The sequence below is a fragment of the Rhinopithecus bieti genome, unplaced genomic scaffold (genome assembly GCF_001698545.2).
Source record: "Rhinopithecus bieti isolate Rb0 unplaced genomic scaffold, ASM169854v2 scaffold_42603, whole genome shotgun sequence".
In the NCBI taxonomy this organism is placed as follows: Eukaryota; Metazoa; Chordata; class Mammalia; order Primates; family Cercopithecidae; genus Rhinopithecus; species Rhinopithecus bieti.
In genome coordinates, this window is record NW_016817272.1 from 171841 (window position 1) to 194312 (window position 22472).

The 22472-nt window shown below is 36.5% G+C and overlaps 1 protein-coding gene and 1 long non-coding RNA gene across 2 annotated transcripts in view; one reads left to right on the forward strand and one right to left on the reverse strand.

Annotated features, from left to right (window-relative positions):
• Positions 1–22472, forward strand: part of NPSR1 (neuropeptide S receptor 1) — a 184112-nt gene that overhangs the window by 126202 nt on the left and 35438 nt on the right. The window contains exon 3 of the mRNA XM_017855953.1: positions 18356–18449. Within this exon, the coding sequence (XP_017711442.1) occupies positions 18356–18449 (94 nt within the window). The remainder of the gene's footprint in view (positions 1–18355; positions 18450–22472) is intronic.
• Positions 1–22472, reverse strand: part of LOC108517839 (uncharacterized) — a 137721-nt gene that overhangs the window by 107910 nt on the left and 7339 nt on the right. The window lies entirely within an intron of this gene.

Genomic DNA, 22472 nt, shown 5'->3' on the forward strand with positions numbered 1-22472 from the left:
AAAAAAAAAAAAAAAAGAAATATATAAATTACTTTTTTTTCAAAACAGTGATATGAAACTAGTAATCAATAATAAAAGGAATTTCAAAAATGTTACAAACATGAAAATTAAACAACATACTCCTAAACAATCAATGGGTCAAAGAAGAAATTAAAAGCAAAATTTTTAAATATCTTAAGATAAATGAAAATGAAAACACATCCTAATGAAGCTTATGGGATGCAACAAAAGCAGATCTAAGCGGGGAGTTTATAACAATAAATACCTACATCAAACAAAAGATTTAAAATAAATAACATGATGTTACTACTTAAGTAACTAGAAGAAGAATGAAGTAAGTCCTTTAGTAAAAGCGCATAAAGAATAACAAATAGAGAAGAAAGAAAACAAATGGAGACTAGAAAAACAAAGAAAAGATCAATGAAGAGTTAGTTTCAAACCTTTAGCTAGAATAACTAGGAAGAAGAAGAAAACTCAAAATTAGAAATGAAAGCAGAGACATTACAACTGATACCACAGAAACAAAAAGCATCGTAAGAGGTGATATGAAAAATTAAATGTCAGCCAGGCCTAGTGGCTCATGCCTGTAATGCCAGCACTTTGGGAGGCCGAGGCAGGCAGATCACCTGAGGTCAGGAGTTCGACACCAGCCTGACCAACATGGAGAAACCTCGTCTCTACTAAAGACACAAAAATTAGCTGGGCGTGGTGGCGGGCACCTGTAATCCCAACTACTCGGGAGGCTGAGGCAGGAGAATCACTTGAACCCAGGAGGCGGAGTTTGCAGTGAGCAAAAAAAAAAAAAAAAAAAAAAAAAAAAAAAAAAAAAAAAAAAATAGATAACCTAGAAGAAATGGGTAAGTTCCCAGACACACAAAAACTACCAAGACTTTGAGTATCGAAGGAATAGAAAATCTGAAAAAACCAATACTAAGGACGTTTAATCAGTAATAAAATATTTCCATTCCAAGAAAAGACCAGGATCAGATGGCTTCACTGCAAAATTCTACCAAACACTTAGAGAAGAACTAATAACAATCTTTCTCAAAGTCTTTCCCCAAAAAAGTGAAAACAAGTGTTTACTCTCATACTCATTTTATGAGGTCAGCATTACTCTGATAACAAACTCAGACAAGATACTATGAGAAAATTACAGGGCAATAACCCTGATGAACATAGGTTTAAAAATCCTCAACAAAATACTAATGAACATACTTCAATAGCACATTTAAAGTATTATTCACCATAATTAAGTGTAATTTATTCCTGGAATGCAACGATAGTTTAACATACACAAATTAATAAATGTGACATACTATATTAACAAAATGAAGGATAAAAGGCATATGATCATCTCAATAGATGCAGAAAAAGATCATGTCAAAATTCAACATCTTTTTGTAGTAAAAATGCTCAACAAATTAGGTACAGAAGAGAAGTACTTCAACAAATAAAGACCATGTATGACAAGTCCACTGCTAATATCACAGTCAACAGGGATAAACTAAAAGTTTTTCTTCTAAGGTCAGGAACAAGATAAGAATGCTCACTATCGCAACTTCTATCCAACATAGTACTGGAAGTTCTAGCCAGAGAAGTAAGGTAAGAAAAAAAAAGAAAAGAAAAAGAAAGGCATTCACATCAGAAAGGACAAACTTAAACTTTCTATTTGAAGATGACCTGATCTTACATACATATATATATAAAATATTATATATATATATGTATACACACAAAACACTAAGCACCACCAAAAAACCATGAAAACTAACAAATGAATTTGCTATAATTTCAGGATACAAAATAAACATACAAAGCCAGTAATGTTGCTATACACTAACAATGAACTATCCAAAAAAATTAGAATCTATTTACAGTAACTCCAAAAAGAATAAAATACCTAGAAATGAAGTTAACTTAGGAGGTGATAGACTTATACACAAAAAATTAAATACATTGATGAAAGAAATTAAACAAGACAAAAATTGGAAAAGCATCCTGTTTTCATAAATATACAGACTTAATACTTTTAAAGTGTCTATAAATCAAAGCTATCTACAGATTCAATGCATTCCCTATCAAAATCCCAACATGTTTGACAGAAATTGAAAAAAATTCAAAAATTCAAATTAAATCACAAAAGTCCCAGAATTGTCAATTTGAGAAAGAACAAAGCTCAAAGCATCCCACTTCCTGCTTACAAAATATATTGTGAAGCTACAGTACACAAAACAGTGTTGCACTGGCATGAAGACAGACATACAGACGGATGAAACAGAATAAAGAAGCCAGAAATAAATCCATGTATGTGTGGTCCACTGATCTTCAACAGTGGTGCCAAAAACAAACAATGGGGACAGGATGGTCTCCTCAACAAGGTGTTGGAAAACTGGACATCTACATGAAAAGAGTGAAATGTAACCCTTAACTTATATAATACAGATAAAAATAAACTCAAAATGGATTAAAGACTTATATGTAAGACCTTAAACTATAAAATTTCTAGATTAAAAACAGGGGAAATGTTCTTTGACATTTCTCTTGGCAGTGATTTTTTTTGGATAAGACACCAAAAACTCAAGAAACAACACCACAAATAGACAAGTGGGACAACATTAAACTAAATATCTCCGGTGCAATAAGGAAAACAATGAATCAAATGAAAGGTGACCTATGGAATGGGAGTAAATATTTACAAACCATACATATGATAAAGAGTTAATATCCAAAATATGTTAGAAACATCTAGAACTCAATTTAAACAACAGTACCAGGCGGCTGGGCGCGGTGGCTCACGCCTGTAATCCCAGCAGTTTGGGAGGCCCAGGCAGGCAGATCACGAGGTCAGGAGATCGAGACCACGGTGAAAGCCCGTCTCTACTAAAAATACAAAAAATTAGCAGGGCGCGGTGGTGGGCGCCTGTAGTTCCAGCTACTCGGGAGGCTGAGGCAGGAGAATGGCGTGAACCCGGGAGGTGAAGCTTGCAGTAAGCCGAGATCGTGCCACTGCACTCCAACCTGGGTGACAGAGGGAGACTCCATCCCAAAAAAAAAAAAAATGTACCAGGCATGGTGGCTCACACATGTAATCCTAGTACTTTGGGAGGTTGAGGCTGGTGAATGGCTTGAGCCCAGGTGTTCAAGACCAGCCAGGGAAACATGGCAAAACCCTATCTCTACAAAAAAAAAAAAAAAAACATATATATGTGTATGTGTGTACATATACACATGTATGTGTGTGTGTACATATGTGTGTGTATATATATTAGCTAGGCATGGTGGGTGTGTGTCTATAGTCCCAGTTACTCAGGAGGCTGAGGTGGTAGGATTGCTTGAACCCAGGGCTTGTCAAGGCTACAGTGAGCCATGACAGTACCATTACACTCCAGCTTGGGCAACAGAGAGAGACCCTGTCTCAAAACAAACAAACAAACAAAAACATAGGCTGTGTGCAGTGGCTCATGCTTTTAATACCAGCACCTTGGGAAGTCAAAGCAGAAGGATCACTTGAGACCAGGAGTTTGAGACCAGTTTGGGAAACATAGCAAGACCCCGTCTCTACAAAAAGTAAAAATAAAAATAAATAACCAGGCATATTGGCATGGGCTAGTAGTTCTAGCTACATGGGAGGCTCAAGTGAGAGGATTGCTTGAGATCAGGAGTTCAAGACCAGCCTGGGCAGCATAGTGAGACCCCATCTAGGAAAAATAAAGCACAGGCAACAAAAGCAAAAATATACACATGAGATTGCAGGAAACTACAAATCTTCTGCACAGCAAAAGAACTATCAACTGAGTAAAGATACAGTTTATAGAATGGGAGAATATATTGGCAAACTAAGCATCTGATGAGGAGTTAATATCCAGAATATATGAGAAACTCAAACAACTCAATAGCAAAAAATAAAAAATAAACCCAATCCAAAAAAATGAGCAAATGACCTGAATAGACATTTCTCAAAATATATATATACAAAAGAAGACATACAAATGGGCAACATGTATATGAAAATATGCTTAACATCCCTAGTCATCAGGGAAATACAAAACAAAACCACAGTAAGATGCCACCTCACTCTAGTTAGAATGTCTACTGCAGAAAGACAAATGATAACAAGTATTGGAAAGGATGTGGAGAAAGGAAACCCTTACATATTGTTGATGGGAATGTAAACTAGAAAGTCACTATAAAAACAGCATGGAAGTTCCTGGAAAAATTAAAAATTGAACTGCCATATGATCCAGCAATCCCACTAATGGGTATAAACCCAAAAGTAATGAAATCAGTATGTCAAAGAGACATCTGCTGTCCTGTGTTTATTGCAGCACTATTCATAACAGCCAAGATATGGCAGCAACCTGTGTCTATCAATGGATGAATGAATTTAAAAATTGTGGTATATACATAATATGCAATACTATTCATTCATAAAAAAAGAAAAAGTGTTTCATCTGTGACAGCATAGATGAACCTGGAAAACATTGTGTTAAGTGAAATAAGCTAAGCACAGAAAGAACACTACTGCATGATTTCACTTATATGCGGAATCTTAAAAAGTTGATCTCATACAAGCTGAGAGTAGAATGGTGGTTACCAGAAGCTGGTGAGGGTAAGCGAAAGAGGGTATGGGAGAACACTGGTCAACGAGTACAATGTAAAAGTTAAATAGAGGAATAGGTTCTAGTGTTTTATTGCACATCAGGGTGAATATAAATAACAATAGTGTATTATATATTTCAAAATAACTAGAAGAGAGTATTTTAAATGTTCTCACCACACAGAAATGATAAATGTTTAAGATGATGGATATTCTAACTACCCTGATTTGAGCATTACATAATATACACATGTATCAAAACATCATATTGTACCACATAAATATGTACAATTATTATGGCTCAATTAAAAATAAAATAAGATTTTAGAAAAGTTAAGAAAGGAGTATTATGAACAATCTTATGCTCACGGATTTTATAACCTAGTTAAGATGGACCAATTCCTTGAAAGATATAGTCTACTATAACTCATACAGGGAGAAACAGGCAATCTAAACACTGTTAATTGTATTAAAGGAATTAATTATTGAATAAACTTCCAAAACAGAAAGCATCAAACCCAGATGGGTTCACTGGAGTATTCTACCAAACATTTAGGAAAAAAAAACTACACAAAGTCTCTACAATTGTATCGAGAATATAGAAGCAGAGGCAATATTTTCTAATTCATTGTATTAGGTCAGCATTATACTAATACCAAAACCAGACAAAAATATTGCAAGAAAAAAACACACATCAATATATCTGATGAATATAGATGCAAAATTTCTCAACAAATATTAGCAAGTTAATCCAACAATTTATAAAAATAATTGTACAGAAATAATTATGAGATAAGCCTGGGCAACATAGCGAGACCCTGTAACCACAATAAATACAAAAATTAGCCAAGCATGGTGGTGCATACCTGTACTCACAGCTACTTGGGAGACTGAGGCAGAAGGAGCCCAGGGGTTAGAGGCTACAGTGAGCTATGATTGTGCCACTGCACTCCAGCCTGGGTGACAGAGTGAGACCCTATTTCTTAAAAAAAGAAAAAAGAATTATACACCACAAACAAGTAAGGCTTATCCCAAAAAAGTAAGACTAGTTCAACATTGGATATCAGTTAATGTAACCCATTATATCAAAGGCTAAAGAAGAAAAGTCACAAGATTATATCAACAGATTTTTAAAAAGTGTTTAACAAAATACAACAGATATTCATGATTTAAAAAAAAAAAAATCAGTAAACTAGGAATAGAAAGTAACTTCCTTAACTTGAAAAATAACATCTACTAAAGAGCCTTCATGTGACTTCATATTTAATAGTGAGAAACTATGAGCTTTCTTCCTAAGATCAGGAACAAAACAAGGATTTCCCTCTCACATTCCTTTTCAACATTGTACAGTAAGTCCTAGCTAGTGCAATGAGACAATAAAGGAAATAAAAGATATACTAACTGGAGGAGAGAAATAAAATGTTGCAGATAACATGATTGTCTATGTAGAAAATCCAAAATAGTTGACCAAAAAACTCTCCCAGAACTAATAGGCAATTAAAGCAAGATTACAGAATATGTTAATATACAAAAGTTCATTGCTTTCCTATATAACAGCAATAAACAAGTATAATTTGATATTAAAAACAATATTACTGCATTAGCACCCACCAAAATGAAACAATTAGGTATAAATTTAATAAAATATGCACAAGATCTACACAAGGAAAACTACAAAACTTGAATGAAAGTAATTGAAGAAAAACTAAATGAAGAGTTATTCCATGTATACATAGGAAGATTCAATATTGTTAAGGTGTCAGATCTTCTCAACTTACTCTATAGATTCAACACAGTCCCAGTCAGTAACCCAGCAAGTTATTTTGTGGATATCAACAAACTGATTCTAAACTTTACATGAAAGACAAAAGATGCAGAATGGTCAGCATAATATTGAAGGTGAAGAACAAATTTGAAGGACTGATACATCCCAAAGTCAATATTTACTATAAAGCTACAGTAATTAAGACAGTGTGTCATTAGTGAAAGAACCAACAGGTCAATGCAACAGAATAGCAAGCCCAGAAACAGACGGGCATAAATATAGTCTACTGATATTTACAAAAAAGGAAAATACAACGGAGAAAAGGTCATAATTTTAACAAATGGTGCTGAAAGAAGAAGATATCCACACGCATAATAATAAATCTAAACACAGATCTTGTATCTATGACAAAAACGAACACAAAAGAAAACCTACATGACCTTGAGTATGGTGATGACATTTTAGATACAACACCAAAGGCATAATCCATGAAAAAAAGAACTGATAAGCTGTAATTTACTAAAATTAAAATTAAAAATTTCTGCTCTGCAAAAGGCAAATGAGAAGCAAACCACAGACTAAAGAGAACACACTTGCAAAATGCATATCTGATAAAAGATTGTTATTCAAAATATACAGAAGAGCTGTTAAAGCACAACAATAGGCAAATGAACAATCTGGTTTTAAAATGGACAAAAGAACAGATAACTCACCAAAAAATTATACAAAAGTCAAATAAGTAAATGAAAAGATGCTCATATACTTGTGAACATCTTTGTTATTAGGGAATTGCAAACTAAAACAACAATGATATAGCACTGCACATTTATTGTAATAATCAAAATCTAAAACATTAACAACACAAAATGCTATTGAGAATGTGAAGCAACAGGAACTTTCACTCATTGCTAGTGGGAATACAAAATAGCACAGCCACTTCAGCGACTGTTTAGTGGTTTATTCCAAAATTATAGTCTTACAATGCATTCCAACAATTGTGCTCCTTGGTATTTGCCCAAATAAGTTGAAAACATACATTCCCACAAAAACCTGCAAACAAACGTTTATAGCATGTTTATTCATGTTTTCCAAACTTGGAAGCAACCAAGATGTCCTTTGGTAGGTAAATGGAGAAATAAGCTGTGGTACAACCATACAATGAAATACTGTTCGGTGCTAAAAAGAAATGAGCTGTTAAGCTTCTTTAAAGTTTACGTGCCTCATGCAAAGACATGGAAGAACCTTAAATGCATATTAGTAAGTAAAAGTGACAGTCTGAGAAGCTACATACTGTAGATTCCAACTTTATGACATTCTGAAAAAGGCAAAACTCTGGAGAAAGTGAAAACATTAGTGGTTGCCAGGGGTTGGGGAGAGGGAGGCAGAGCACACAGGGGGAGCAAGCGGCAGTAGAACTACTCTGTACGATACTATAACAGTGGACACATGTCTATACATTTATCAGAATACGATGTATAACACCAAGAGTGAATCCTAATGTAAACTATGAACTTTGGGTGATAATGATGTATCAATGTAGGTTCATCCACTATAACAAACATACCACTCTTGCGTGGAAGTGTGATGGTGTGTATGGGGGGCATACACAAAGGGGGTTTATGGGAAATCTGTGCCTTCTGCTCAATTACGTTATTAACCTAAAAGTGTTCTAATAAAATGTACTTTTAGAAATGTAATAGAATTCCCAGGAACTGTGGGACAATTACACAAAGTATAGCAGACACACATAACAGAAATACCAAAAAAGAAAAGAGCAGAAGTATTTGAAGCAATAACAGATGAAAAATTTTCAAACTTAATGGCAAACACCAATCCACAGATCCAGGAAGCTCAGAGAACACCAAAGCAAAATAAATGTCACAAAAAATGTACCTCTAGGCATATCATATTCAAACTGCAGAAAACCAAAAACAAAGATAGATAAAATCCTGACAGAAGTTGAGGGGGAAACTTACCTATAAATAAACAATAGTAAGAATTTCCTCTGACTTATCAGAAATCAGGCAAGTAAGAAGATAGTATAATAAAATATTTAAAGTGCGAAAAGAATAAAAATCCCCCCGACCTAGAATTCTCTATCAAGTGAAATTATTCTTCAAAAGTGAAGAAGAAATAAAACTTTCTCAGACATACAAAACAGGAAATTTCTCATAAGTAAACTTTTCTTACAAAAAATGCTAAAAGAAGTTCTTCAGATAAAGGGGAAAATGATAAAATAACAAACACAAATCAATATAAAGAAAGGAAGAGCAATCGAGAAGGAATAAATGAAGGAAAACAAAAGCTATTTTTCTTACTCTTAATTGATCTGTAAACAGCTGCTCAACACAAAAATAGCAATAATGCATTGGTAATCATACTTATGGATAAGTGAACTGAATGACAATATTAAAAGAGATGCAGCCCAGGTGTTGTGGCCCATGCTTGTAATCCCAGAATTTTGGGAGGCCGAGTCAGGCGGATCACTTGAGGTCTGAAGTTCGTGACCAGCCTGGCCAACATGGTGAAACCGTGTGTCTACTAAAAATACAAAAATAGGCCAGACGTGGTGGCACGCACCTGTAATCCCAGCTATTTGGGAGGCTGAGGCAGGAGAACTGCTTGAACCCGGAAGGTGAAGGTTGCAGTGATCCGAGATCACACCACTGCACTCCAGCCTGGGTGACAGAGTGAGACTCTGTCTCAAAAAAAAAAAAAAAAAGGGAGAGGGGTGGGGTGAATGCAAAGAGAAATACAATTCAGCTAAACAACCGTCAGTTAAAATGAACTGAACTATTAATTAAATGGATCTAATTGGCATGTATAGAATACTTCATCCAGTAATAGCAGAATATACCTTCTTGTCAAACTTATATGGGATTTCCATCAAGCAAAACTGCATATGGGCCATAAAACACATTTTAACAATGTAAAAAAAATAGAAATTACACAAAGTATGCTCTCAGACCATACAAAATAGAACTAAAAATCAGTAACAGAAGGATAGCTGAAAATTTTCAAACTGTTTGGAGATTGAACAACACACTTCTAAGTAACACGTGAATTGAAGAAGATATCTCAAGAAATATTTTCAAATAAATGAAAACATAACATCATAATTTGTAGGATGCAGTGAAAGCAGTTCTTTAAGGGAAATTTGTAACACTGAATGGATGTATTAGAAAAGAAAAAATATGTGATATTAATAATCTAATCTTATGCCTTAGGAAACTAGAGAAAGAAATGTAAGCCTAAAGCAAGCAGAATAAAAGAAATGATAAAATGAGAGCGATAAATTATTAAAGCGAAGTAGTTTTTTTTTTTTTTTTTTTTTTTTTTGAGAATGGAGTCTTGCTCTGTCGCCCAGGCTGGAGTGCAGTGGCGCCATCCAGCTCACTGCAACCTGCCTCCCCGGTTCACGCCATTCTCCTGCCTCAGCCTCCTGAGTAGCTGGGACTCAGCACCCGCCACGCGCCCGGCTAGTTTTTGTAATTTTTCAGTAGAGACGGGGTTTCCATCCGTGGTTAGCCAGGATGGTCTCGATCTCCTGACCTCGTGATAGCCGCCTCAGCCTCCAAAGTCTCTGGGATTACAGGCGTGAGCCACTGCACCCAGCCTGAAGTAGATTTTAAATTTTCTCTGCAGAATAATTTTGTGAGGTAATGAATATGTTAATTAGCTTAACTGAGCCATTCCACATGTATACATATATTAACACATCATGTTATACTCCATAAACGTATACTATTTTGTTTTTCAATTTAAAAATTAATTAAAATCAGAAAAAAATAATTATTAAATTTAAAACAGGAATTCAGTACTGAAAATCAATGAAACCAAAAGTTGTCTCTTTTAAAAGATAATAAAATTGATAAATTTCTAGCCAGGAAAATCAAGAAAACAAGAGGGAAGCCATGAATTACTAACATCAGAAATGAAAGAGGGGTCATCACTACTGATTCTGTGGACATTAAAAGAATGATAAATAAATATTATAAACAACTCTATGCCCACAAATTTGATAGCTTAGATGAAATGATCCTATTCCTTGAAAAGCACAATCTGCCAAAACTCACATAAAGAGAAATAATTTTAATAGGTCTATACATACTAAAGAAACTGAATTAATAATTAATAATCTTCCACAAAAGAAAACACCAGGCCCAGATGGGTTCATTACTGAATTCTTTCAATAATTTAAGAAAAAAATGATAATAATTATCTGCAGTCTTCTCTAGAAAACAGACGAAAAGCGAACCGTTCCTAACTCATATACTTGCTGACTTGTTCCATGAGGCCAAAATTGCCCTAATTCTAAAACCAATGACATTAAAAGAAAGGAAAGCTACAGAACAATATCCCTCATGAACATAAATGCAAAAATTCTCAACAAATATTAGCAACTTAAATTTTTGTTTAAAGGTATAATCATGTATAGAAAGAATTATAGTCCATGGCCAAGCGAGATTTATTCCAGGCATGAAAATCTGGTTAAATATTTAAAAATCAATTAATGTAATCTATCACACAAACAAGATAAAGAAGGAAAATTATGTGATTTTTCCATCAATGGACACAGGAAAAGCATTTAACAAAATTAAACATCCATTTATAATAAAAACTGAGCAAATTGGAAATAGAGAGAAACTGCCTCAACTTGATTAACAGCATCTACAAAAACCGTATAGTTAACCTCATATTTAATGGAGAGAAATTAGGTGCTTTTGTCCTAAGACTGGGAAAAAGCTTAAGATGTCCTCTCTCGCCACTCTCATTCAACACCGAACTAGATGTCTCAGATAATTTAACAGGACAAGAAAAGGAAATAAAAAGTTTATACATTGGAAAAGGTGAAATAAAAGTCTTTGTTAATAAATTCGTAATTGTCTATGTCAAAATCTGAAAGAATGGACAAAAAAAAAAAAAAAAAAAAAGAAACTTCTGGACCTAGTAGGCAAAAATGGCAACATTGCAGAATAGAAGGTTGACATACAAAAGTCAGTTGTTTTTTTCCCGCAATTACCAAGTTGAGATTGAAATTAAAAACACAATACCATTTATATGAACACCAAAAAATAAAACTTAGGTGTAAATCTAACAAAGTATATACAAGATCTATTGAAGAAGACTACAAAACTGATGGAAAAAAGCAAATATCTAAATAAATGAAGAGATGTTCCATGTTCATGAATAGGAAGACTTAATATTGTTAAGATGTTTATTCTGCCCAACATAATCTATAAATTCAATACAATTCCAATCAAAGTCCCAACAAGATATTTTATGGATATAGACAAACTCTAAAATCATATGGAAAGGCAAAAGACACATAAAAACCAATGCAATAATAAAGAAAAAGAGCAAATTTGAACAACCAACACTACCTGATTTTAAGACTTACTATAAAGCTCCATAATCAATACAGCATGGTATTGGTAAAAGAATTGACAAGTAGCTCAATGAAACAGAACAGAGAGCCCAGAAATAGACATACAAAAAAATAGTCAACTAGTCTTTGACGAAGGAACAAAGGCATTGAGAGACAGACTTTTCAAGAATGGTTGTCTTACTTGAAAGAGTAGCTGAATATCCACATGAAAAAAAAAAAAAAAGAACTTCACATAGACCTTATGCCTTTCACAAAAACCAACTCAGTTTAGATTATAGATATAATATAATGCTCAATACTATTATATAAAACTACTAGAAGATAACATAGGAGAAGATTTAAGGGAACTAGCATTTGTCAATGAATTTTTAGATACAATACCAGGAACATAATCCATGAAAAATGATTGAAATGTTGAACGTTATGAAAATTTTAAATTTTGCAAAGGACACTGTTTAAGAGAATGAAAAGCCAACCCTCAGAATGGGAGAAAATATCTGCAGAATATATATTTCATAAAGGATTTGTATCCAAATATGTACAAAGAACTCTTAAAACTCAACAATAAGAAAACAAACAACTGATTTTAAAAATGGGCAAAAGATCTGAATAAACACTTCACCAAGAAGATGGCAAGTAAATATAGAGAAAGAAGTTCAAAATCATATGCCATTATGGAATTGCAAATTAAAAGAACGAGATAACACTACACATCTATTAGATAATCACTAAAATTCAAAAAACTGAAAATACCAATGGAAGATGAGGATGAATATTAATAGTAACTTTCATTCATTGCTCCTGGGAATTCAAAATGGTACAGTCACTTTGGAAGATAATTTAGCAGTTTCTCACAGAACTAAACATGGTCTTACCATACAAACCAGTAATTGTAAGGCTAGGTATTTACTCAATTGAGTTGACAACTTATGTCCACACAAGAATGTTTATAGCAGCTTTATTCATAATCATCAAAAACTGGAAGCAAACAAGATGTTCCTCAAAGCTGAATGGATAAACTGTGGTACATCCATCAAATGAGATATTAATCAGTGATATAACAAAATGCGCTATCCAGCCATGAAAAGACATGGAGGAATCTTAAAAGCCCATTGCTAAGTGAAAGAAGCCAGTCTGAAAAAGCTACATACTAAACGATTCAACTGTATTACATTCTCAAAAAGGCATGACTATAGAAGAGTAAGAAACCAGTGTTGCCAGAGATTTGGAGGAGGAAAGAAATGAATAGATAAAAGATACAACACAGGATGGCAATAGAATATTCACAAACTTATATGTAACAAGTAACATAACACTAAATATATAATGAAACTGAATGGATTTTTAGGACAGTGAAACTCTTCTGATACATAATGGTGGATACATAATATTATGCAATTGTCAAAACCCATAGAACTGTCCAACACAGAGTGAACCTTAATATAAACAATGGACTTTAGTTAATAATATATCCATATTGGTTCATCAGTTTTAACAAATGAACTACAAGATGTTAATGACAAGGAAAAGTATATAGATGGGAGGTAGTCATAGGGAAACTCTGTGTTTTTTGCAATTTTTTGTAAATATAAAGTTGTTCTGAAAAATAAGTCTATTTTCTTAAAGTCAGTCCAGGGATCCTCCTTTATATAAATCCAATCTGGCATTTTTCTAAGTAAAATTTCTCTGTTTCCAGCATTTAAGTCTCACTTCTCTGTGCAAGATTTTCTTTAGTTTTATATTTCCTAGGTCATTTCTGTCAGAATTAAGGGGTGGGGTAGTGAGAATTCAGACATATGTCCTCGAGCTGCCATCTGTTCTCCGAATGGTATCCCATATGTTGTTGGTGTGTAGAGTTTTCATTGTTGACATTTATGAATTGACTATAATTGTACTTTGATTTCCTTCTTGACTCGAGTTAATTATGAGGGTGTTTAAATTTCCAAGTGGTTTTTTTTTTTTTTTTTTTTTTTTAAGCATGTTACTAATTTCTGCTTCATTGCTCATTGTTTTAAATATGTGATTTGCGTAAGTCCTACTTTTAGAGCTATTGAGAGGGTTTGTTTTCTTGGTAGTTTAGTATATTGCCAATTTTTGAAATGTCCAGATATTTTACAGCGATGTATATTATTCTTATGTTATGAAGTCTATTTTTTCTCTCTATATATTTTTGTTTATTCTTCTGTAAAACTTTGAACAGTTTCATTATATATTTAGTGTTATGTTACTTGTTACATATAAGTTTGTGAATATTCTATTGCCATCATGTGTTGTATCTTTTATCAATATAAACAATCCTTTATCACATGAAATGCTGTTTGCTTTGAATTTAATTTGTCTAATAGCAGTGTTGTAATGAACGCCTTCTTTAATTTTTACTTGCTTGATATACCTTTGGCCATCCCTCTATTTCCACACTTAGATATCTAAGTGATGTAGTTTTAAATTTTTCTCTTTTAAACAGTATAGAATTGGATCTTAGGGAAGTTTTTTTTTTTTTTTTTTTTTTGTTTGTTTTTTTTTTTTTTTTTTTCTTGAGGCGGAGTCTCGCTCTGTCACCCAGGCTGGAGTGCAGTGGCCAGATCTCAGCTCACTGCAAGCTCTGCCTCCCGGGTTCAAGCCATTCTCCTGCCTCAGCCTCCCGAGTAGCTGGGACTACAGGCGCCCGCCACCTCGCCCGGCTAGTTTTTTGTATTTTTTAGTCGAGACGGGGTTTCACCATGTTAGCCAGGATGGTCTCGATCTCCTGACCTCATGATCCGCCCGTCTCGGCCTCCCAAAGTGCTGGGATTACAGGCTTGAGCCACCGCGCCCGGCCGGGAAGTTTTAAAACAAGTTATTTTCTTAATGAAAGAGCTTAAGTCATTCACATGTATTGTGACAGATAGTGTTTTGGTTTGGTGCTATTTCAGCTTCCTCAGTTTAGTCTTTCTATATTAAGGGGTTTTTGTTTGTTTGTTTTTTGCTATTTACTTGTTTTTTCTTTTATTTGATTATCATTTGTGATAGGCTTGGAAAAGTCCTCCCCACCCCTACAAAATCCATATCCTAATCCCTGGAACCTGTGATGTTACCTTATATAAGAAAAGGGAACTTTGCAAATGTAATTAAGTTAAAGATCTTAAAACTGGGAGATTATTCTGGTTTATCCCAGTGAGTCGCAAATGCAATCATAAGAGGGAGGCAGAAGGGTGTGTGACACACAGACAGAAGAGGAAAAGGCAGAGCTTGGGCTGATATGGTCACAAGCCAAAGACTGTTGGCAGTCACCTGAAGCCAGAAGAGGCAAGGGACAGATTCTCCCCTAGAGTCTCTGGAGGAATCATGGCCTTGCCAAACTTTTATTTTTGCCCAGTAGAACTGATTTTGGACTTCTGGTCTCCAGAGCTGTGCAAGAATAAATTTATGTTGTTTTAAGCCATCAAGTTTGTAGTAATTTGTTATAGCCACCATAGGAAGCTAATTAAAATTTCTTCATTTTATTTCACTCTATCATAGCTTATCTTTAATTTTAGCTTTAATATATCTCTATCAAGGTAAAAAACAAAAGAGATACCCAAAATACATAACAAAATTGAACATGATGTCTTTTGTACTCTGTCCCTCACTCAACTCCCTTAAGTTTTTCCTAAAATGTTTCATAATCATATTTATAACTATTTTGTAAGCATTTCATGTGTTTCTAACTTCATTGCTTACCATAGTTGTTATTATTCTATGCTCTTTCCTCTTCTTGAATTTTTATTTTTGATTCAATTCTCAATTAGCTGAAGTATGCCAGGAAGAGTATATAATGTTATATTTTCTTCCTTCTTATATATCTGAGAAAATTGTTCTGTGCCTTGGCACAGAAATTATATTTACAAAGTTCTTGGATCATAATTTTTTTCAAAACTCTGAACATGTTGTTTTACTATTTTCTGGCATTAAGTTTTGTGGGAAAGAGGCATGATAATTTAAGATGCATTTCTTTTAGGTAAGCTTCAATTTTTTTTACCCTGCCTTAAATGCCTGAAGATGGTTAATCTCTGAAATTAAATACCCTTTTGATTGTATCTCAAAGTCGGCATCTTTTTATCAACATTGACTGCTCTTCTAGACACTCTTGTGTGTGGCTTTTCCTTTTGCTCCAGATTCTGAACTGTGCCTGTCACCTCCCTCAAGACAGCCGCAGAGCCCCAAGATCTTTATAACCTTCTCACCATGATGTTCCACCCCACAGGGTTCTGCCATTATGTGCTTTCTTTTTCATCCTTCTCTGATGCCACCTCCTCTTCTGTTTGTAGCCAGCCTTAATAATTCTAAATTCATGGATCACAGGTAGAAACCCCAGTTTTGTCTAAGTAGATGATCGATTTTTTTTTCTTAAACCTAGTCATTCATTTTTCTCTTTCTCTATTTATCACTTTTTCCCAATAAATAATTTTTTCTTATAGTTTTCAGGGGAGCCTTCAATTTCTTTTTTTTTTTTTTTTTTACCTTTTTTCTAACTTTTATTTTAAGTTCAGGGGTGCATGTGTAGGTTTGTTACACAGGTAAACTTGTGTCATGAGGGTTTGTTGTACAGATTATTTCATCATCCAGGTATTAAGCTTCATACTCATTAGTCATTTTTCCTGATCCTCTCCCTCCCCCCACCCTACACCCTCCTATAGGCCCCAGTGTGTGTTTTTCCTCTCTATGTATCATGTGTTCTCATCATTTAGCTTCCACTTATAAGTGAGAATATGCAGTATTTTGTTTTCTGTTCCTGCTGAACCCCCGCCATCCATGTCCATCCATGTCCATCCATGTCCCTGCAAAGCACATTATCTCATTCTTTCTTATAAGCCTTGAATTTCTAATCATTCCTCAGAACCTCCTCCCTATGGTGCCTTTCACAACATTAATGCTCAGATGCATTGTGGAAATAACAAACAATAAAGAACAACAATGTACTTAATTGTTATTTGTCTGATCCAGAGAAAGAACAAAAACGCATGAATTCAGCACAAAGGTAATTGCCAAGAAGAAAGTGAAGTAAATGCTCTCCGTTAGACTTCAGTCTACAAGTTACTCTCCTACTCCCTCTGGATTTGATCTTAATGTTACAAAGCAGAGATACAGCCAAACTCTTGGTAGAAATGAGGCTCCAAGTTACCTGAAAAATGTCCACCTTGATCATCCCTTCAAATATATTGCATTTAATCACATTCTAAATGTGCTCTTCACATAAGAGAAATTAACTTCTTAAATCCCAATTTTCTTTTCTAATTATGCAAAAAAGATTGTACACAGATAATTAAAAGGTGTGGATAAAGTTAATAAAAGAGACAGTGGGAAGGAAGAGGAGACCCAAAGCCTAATGAAGTGGATGAAAAAGGGGAGCTTTCTGATGGCGTCAGTGCTGTTGATGATAAATGATTCAATACCACACATAGGCTCCCTAAAACCGGAACCCTTCTATCATCTCTCAACTCCCACTGATAAAAGGCAACGGAACTTTTGTTTCTAATTATTCTGGAATGTCAATTGTGGCAGAAAAAAATTAGTTTAGCTTTAAAAGTCAATTACAAACAAATGTGCCATGCAAATGTCAAGGGCTGATCCTGAAATATGGAGTTTCCAAGAGGCCAAGGGAATAAGTGAGCAAGAAAGAACTGGAAGCATTCTCACTCATCATGGCCAGCAGTACAAATTCTAGCACCAAGGACCAAAATCTGCCTCCTGGTGTGGAGGTGAAAAGAGAGAGTTCCCTGGTCCATCCATCACAGGACATGGGACAAGGGTATGGCTCTCTGCTCAGCCGCCTCAAGCTCAAACTCCTTATAGGAGGGGAAGCACACAGAAGGGTAGGTGCAGGAGCCAGGGCAAGCGTTTTGAACTCCAGCCCCACAGTAGTGTCTGGGGTGGGTGCCTATGACTCTTGAAGCTGCAGTATTATAGTGCTGTTTTAACTCTGCCGCCTGCAGATGACTTAAGTGGTAACCAGCTCAGTACCCTCTTGGTACTCAGGTCCTTGTCCATAGTCCAGGAAGAGTCAGGTCACATACAGATTTGAAGGATGAATGCAGGAGTTTTATTGAGTGGTGGAGGTGGTTCTCAGTGGGATGGATGGGGAGCTGGAAGGGGGATGGAGTGGGAAGATGATCTTACCCTGGAGTTTGGCTATCCAGGGCCAATCTCCTCTCTGATTGTCCCCAGCTGAACTCCTCTTGGTGTTCAGACCCTCCTCTTCTCTCCTTCTCTGTCATGCCATTCTGCCATTCATCTGCTCATCTCCTCCTGGAGCCTGGGATTTGGGGTTTATATGGGTACAGGATAGGGGCATGTGGCTGGCCAAAAGGCAACTTTTGGGGCACAAAAACAGGAATACCTGTTCTTATTTAGGACCACTGGTTTCCAGGCTTGAAGGTGGGGTTTTTGCTGGGAAACTGCCCTCTTCCACCCAGTATTTCTCTTTCTCTTGTCCATATAAGAGAGTTATTTCCCTTCCTAACCCAACACTCACTCCTTCTTTGGTTCACCTCTCAGGTTTCTAAATGACACAAGGTGCTATTCTTTCCATTATGTGCATTTCCTCACCTCTTTGAAGTCATGATCTTCCTCTCATTTCTGTCTTTAGGTTGTGCTGCTCTACGCTTCTACCTACGTCCTGGTGTCCCTCAGCATAGACAGATACCATGCCATCGTCTACCCCATGAAGTTCCTTCAAGGAGGTAAGCTGGCTTGACCAGGCGCTCTTTCATAAAGAATTGTCCCTGTGTGAGGGTAGGATTGTTTTCACTAATATTTTACTCTTAGTAATAGTGATCTTCCTCCTCTTTCCTTCTCTTTCTTCTCCTCTCTTCATTTTCTTCTTCCACCTCTTTCCTCATTTCATGGGTCTGATTGTCCAAAAAGATGTATAAAAGAAAACTTAGATGCCTGAAAAAATGCTGATGGTTCCCATGGACAGCCCAGAGCCACTAAGGAAGGTGGGTGACTGACCCACTTTGTGACCATTTACCTTGATGCTGTTGCTTCCGTCTTTTTCCTCTAGAGCAGTGTTGACATGCATACCTGTCCAAAGAAACAAACTCTCCCACACTAACTTCTCATTTTCCAGAAACAAACACCTTGTCCTCCTTATCCAAAACCATAGAAATAATCAGAAAGACATTTTTAATTGATCATCGTATTGGTAAAAAAACAACAACAAAAAAGGAAACTCTCCTTGATCCAAAAATGGTGAGGGGTCCCTAAGAAAAGGAAGCAGATGGGTCAGGGGGAAGGCTGAGACCACACAGCCCACAAAACTCCCAGGAGATGCTGAAGTGGGATGGGAGGCCTTAAGAGCACTTCCTGAACAGACTGCATAAATATGGAGTGCAGGAGAGGAACTGAGGCATCTGACAAGGTGATTTTTGAAGTACAACACAGAGGATTAATCACAGCAAGTTTCCCTGGATTTTAATTAATCACAGCAAGTTTCCCTGGCAGAGTGGGGCCCTGGGGAGCAGTAATGCCCTAGAGGAAGGGTGGGTACATATTCATAAGACTAGCTGCCTACTGCTTTGCCCACAATCAGAGACAACTCTCCTCTGTACACCCTGAAAGCAAATACAAAGCGAGTGTTTAGCAACCTGTCCTCCCTTCCTCCAGATAACTTTGAAAACTGATAAAGAACCTAACAAAAAATCTTGACCACAAAAATGAGGTGCACTCAAATATTATTTAAAAAACGACAAAATCCAAACTGTATAAAACAGATAATACATTTAAAATCTCATTCCACACAATTTGCATCTAGGGAAGCAAATTTAATAGAAGTAGCAGAATTTTAGGATAAATATAATTAACGTCAACAAGGATCTACAAGAAGTAGGGTGAACAGGGTAATTTCATTTACTATTGACAGGGGTATAAGTAAACACATCTTATTGAAATATAAAATGTGCAGCCCTTTGATATGACTTCCTGGTATCTGCTCTAGAGAAACACCCACACGTGTGCATGTATATATATATGTGACATATATCATGGCATTGCCTATAATAGCAGGAATTCATTGCTAACCTTGGTGTGCCTCAGTGGAGGAATGGTTAACTAGTCTATGGAAGAAGTTTCAGTAGCTTATGTTTATTGATTGCATACTAGATGTCATTCATGATTCTAACTGATTTATACATACTAAATATTTTAATATTCATAATATCTCTGTGAGGTGGGCTCTATTATTATCTGCATTTTACAGGTAAGGCAATTTTTGTTCCAAGAGTGAAAATAATTTGCCCAAGGTCACAGCTAGTAAGTGCAGGAGCAGGATTTGAATCCATACAGTTTGGGTCTAGCTCCAGCGCCCTCAAATGCTATATAGCCTGCCTCTCAATGTGGAAGTGGTAGAGTCATGGACAGTAATACACATCAACATGAACATAACCACATTGTATGCTGAGTGACAAAAACAACATGCACAAAAATCCACGCAGAATAACTTTAAGTCAAAAACTCAAAACAATGCTAGATACTGTATACCGAAAGATAGAGAGGAGCAGAAAGAGAGAACACACAAAAGAAAACTCTAGGAAAAATAAACAATTATTTGCAAAAACGCACACCAAACTTGCCATCTGACCTCACTTCTAGTTATGGGAGTTAGACCAGTGGTGTGACCACTTATATGCAAGGCAGTAATTTTTACATGAAGATCAATGTGTTGTGTGCAATTAAAATTAATTTATTTTGATCATGCTTGTTATGCCTACTGTACAGCATAAGACATATGAGTAACAATACTAAATTGTATACTTAAGGATTTGCTAGGGATCTGTTCCAAGATAGTCGAATAGGAACAGCTCCAGTCTGCAGCTCCCAGCATGATCGATGCAGAAGACAGGTGATTTCTGCATTTCCAACTGAGGTGCCTGGTTCTTCTCACCGGGACTGGTTGGACAGTGGGTGCAGCCCACAGAGGGTGAGCCAAAGCAGGGCAGGCCATCACCTCACCTGGGAAGCACAAGTGGTAGGGGGGTTTCCCTTTCCTAGCCAAGGGAAGCCGGGACAGACTGCACTTGGAAAAACAAGACACTCCTGCTAAATACTGCACTTTTCCCAAGGACTTAGCTACTGGCAGACAAGGAGATTCTCTCCCATGCCTGGCTCAGTAGGTCCCATGCCCATGGATTCCTTGCTCACTCCTAGCACAGCAGTCTGAGATCGAACTGCGAGGCAGCAGCCTGGCTGAGGGAGGGGTGTCCACCATTGCTGAGGTATGAGTAGGTGAACAAAGCAGCCAGGAAGCTCAAACTGGGTGGAGCCCACCACAGTTCAGCAAGGCCTACTACCTCTATAGGCTCCACCTCTGTGGTCAGGACATAGCTGAACAAAAGGCAGCAGACAGCTTCTGCAGACTTAAACGTCTCCGTCTGATAGCTCTGAAGAGCGCAGTGGTTCTTCCAGCACATTGTTTGAGCTCTGAGAATGGACAGACTGCCTCCTCAAGTGGGTCCCTAACACCTGTGTAGACTAACTGGGAAACACCTCCCAGTAGGGGCCAACAGACACCTCATATAGGCGGGTGCCCCTTTGGGACAAAGCTTCCAGAGGAAGGATCAAGCACCAATATTTGCTCTTCTGCAATATTTGCTGTTCACAGCCTCTGCTGGTGATACCCAGGCAAACAGGGTCTGGAGTGGACCTCCAGCAAACGCTGACAGACCTGCAGCTGAGGGACCCGACTGTTAGAAGGAAAACGAACAAACAGAAAGGAATAGCACCAACATCAACAAAAGGACATCTACACCAAAACCCCTCTGTAGGTCACCAACATCAAAGACCAAAGGTAGACAAAACCACAAAGATGGGAAGAAACCAGAATAGAAAAGCTGAAAATCCTGAAAACCAGAGGGCCTCTTCTCCTCCAAAGGATTGCAGCTCCTCACCAGCAATGGAACAAAGCTGGACTGAGAATGACTTTGACGAGTTGACAGAAGTAGGCTTCAGAAGGTCGGTAATAACAAACTTCTCCGAGCTAAAGGAGCATGTTCAAACCCATCACAAGGAAGCTAAAACCTTCAAAAAAGGTTAGACAAATGGCTAACTGAATAAACAGTGTAGAGAAGACCTTCAATGACCTGATGGAGCTGAAAACCATGGCACGAGAACTTTGTGATGCATACACAAGCTTCAACAGCTGATTCAATCAAGTGGAAGAAAGGTTGTCTGTGACTGAAGATCAAATTAATGAAGTAAAGTGAGAAGACAAGGTTAGAGAGAAAAGAGAAAAAAGAAACAAACAAAGCCTCCAAGAAATATGGGGCTATGTGAAGACTAAATCTATGTTTGATTGGTGTACCTGAAAGTGATCAGGAGAATGGAACAAAGTTGGAAAACACTCTTCAGGATACCATCCAGGAGAACTTCCCCAACATAGCAAACAAGGCCAACATTCAAATTCAGGAAATACAGAGAACACCACAAAGATAATCCTCAAGAATAGCAACCCCAAGACACATAATTGTCAGATTCACCAAGGTTAAAATGAAGGAAAAAATCTTAAGGGCAGCCAGAGAGAAAGGTCAGGTTACCCACAAAGGGAAGCCCATCAGAATAACAGCAGATCTCTTGGCAGAAACCCTACAAGCCAGAAGAGAGTGGGGGCCAATATTCAACGTTCTTAGAGAAAAGAATTTTCAACCCAGAATCTCATATCCAGCCAAACTAAGTTTCATAAGTGAAGGAGAAATAAAATCCTTTACAGA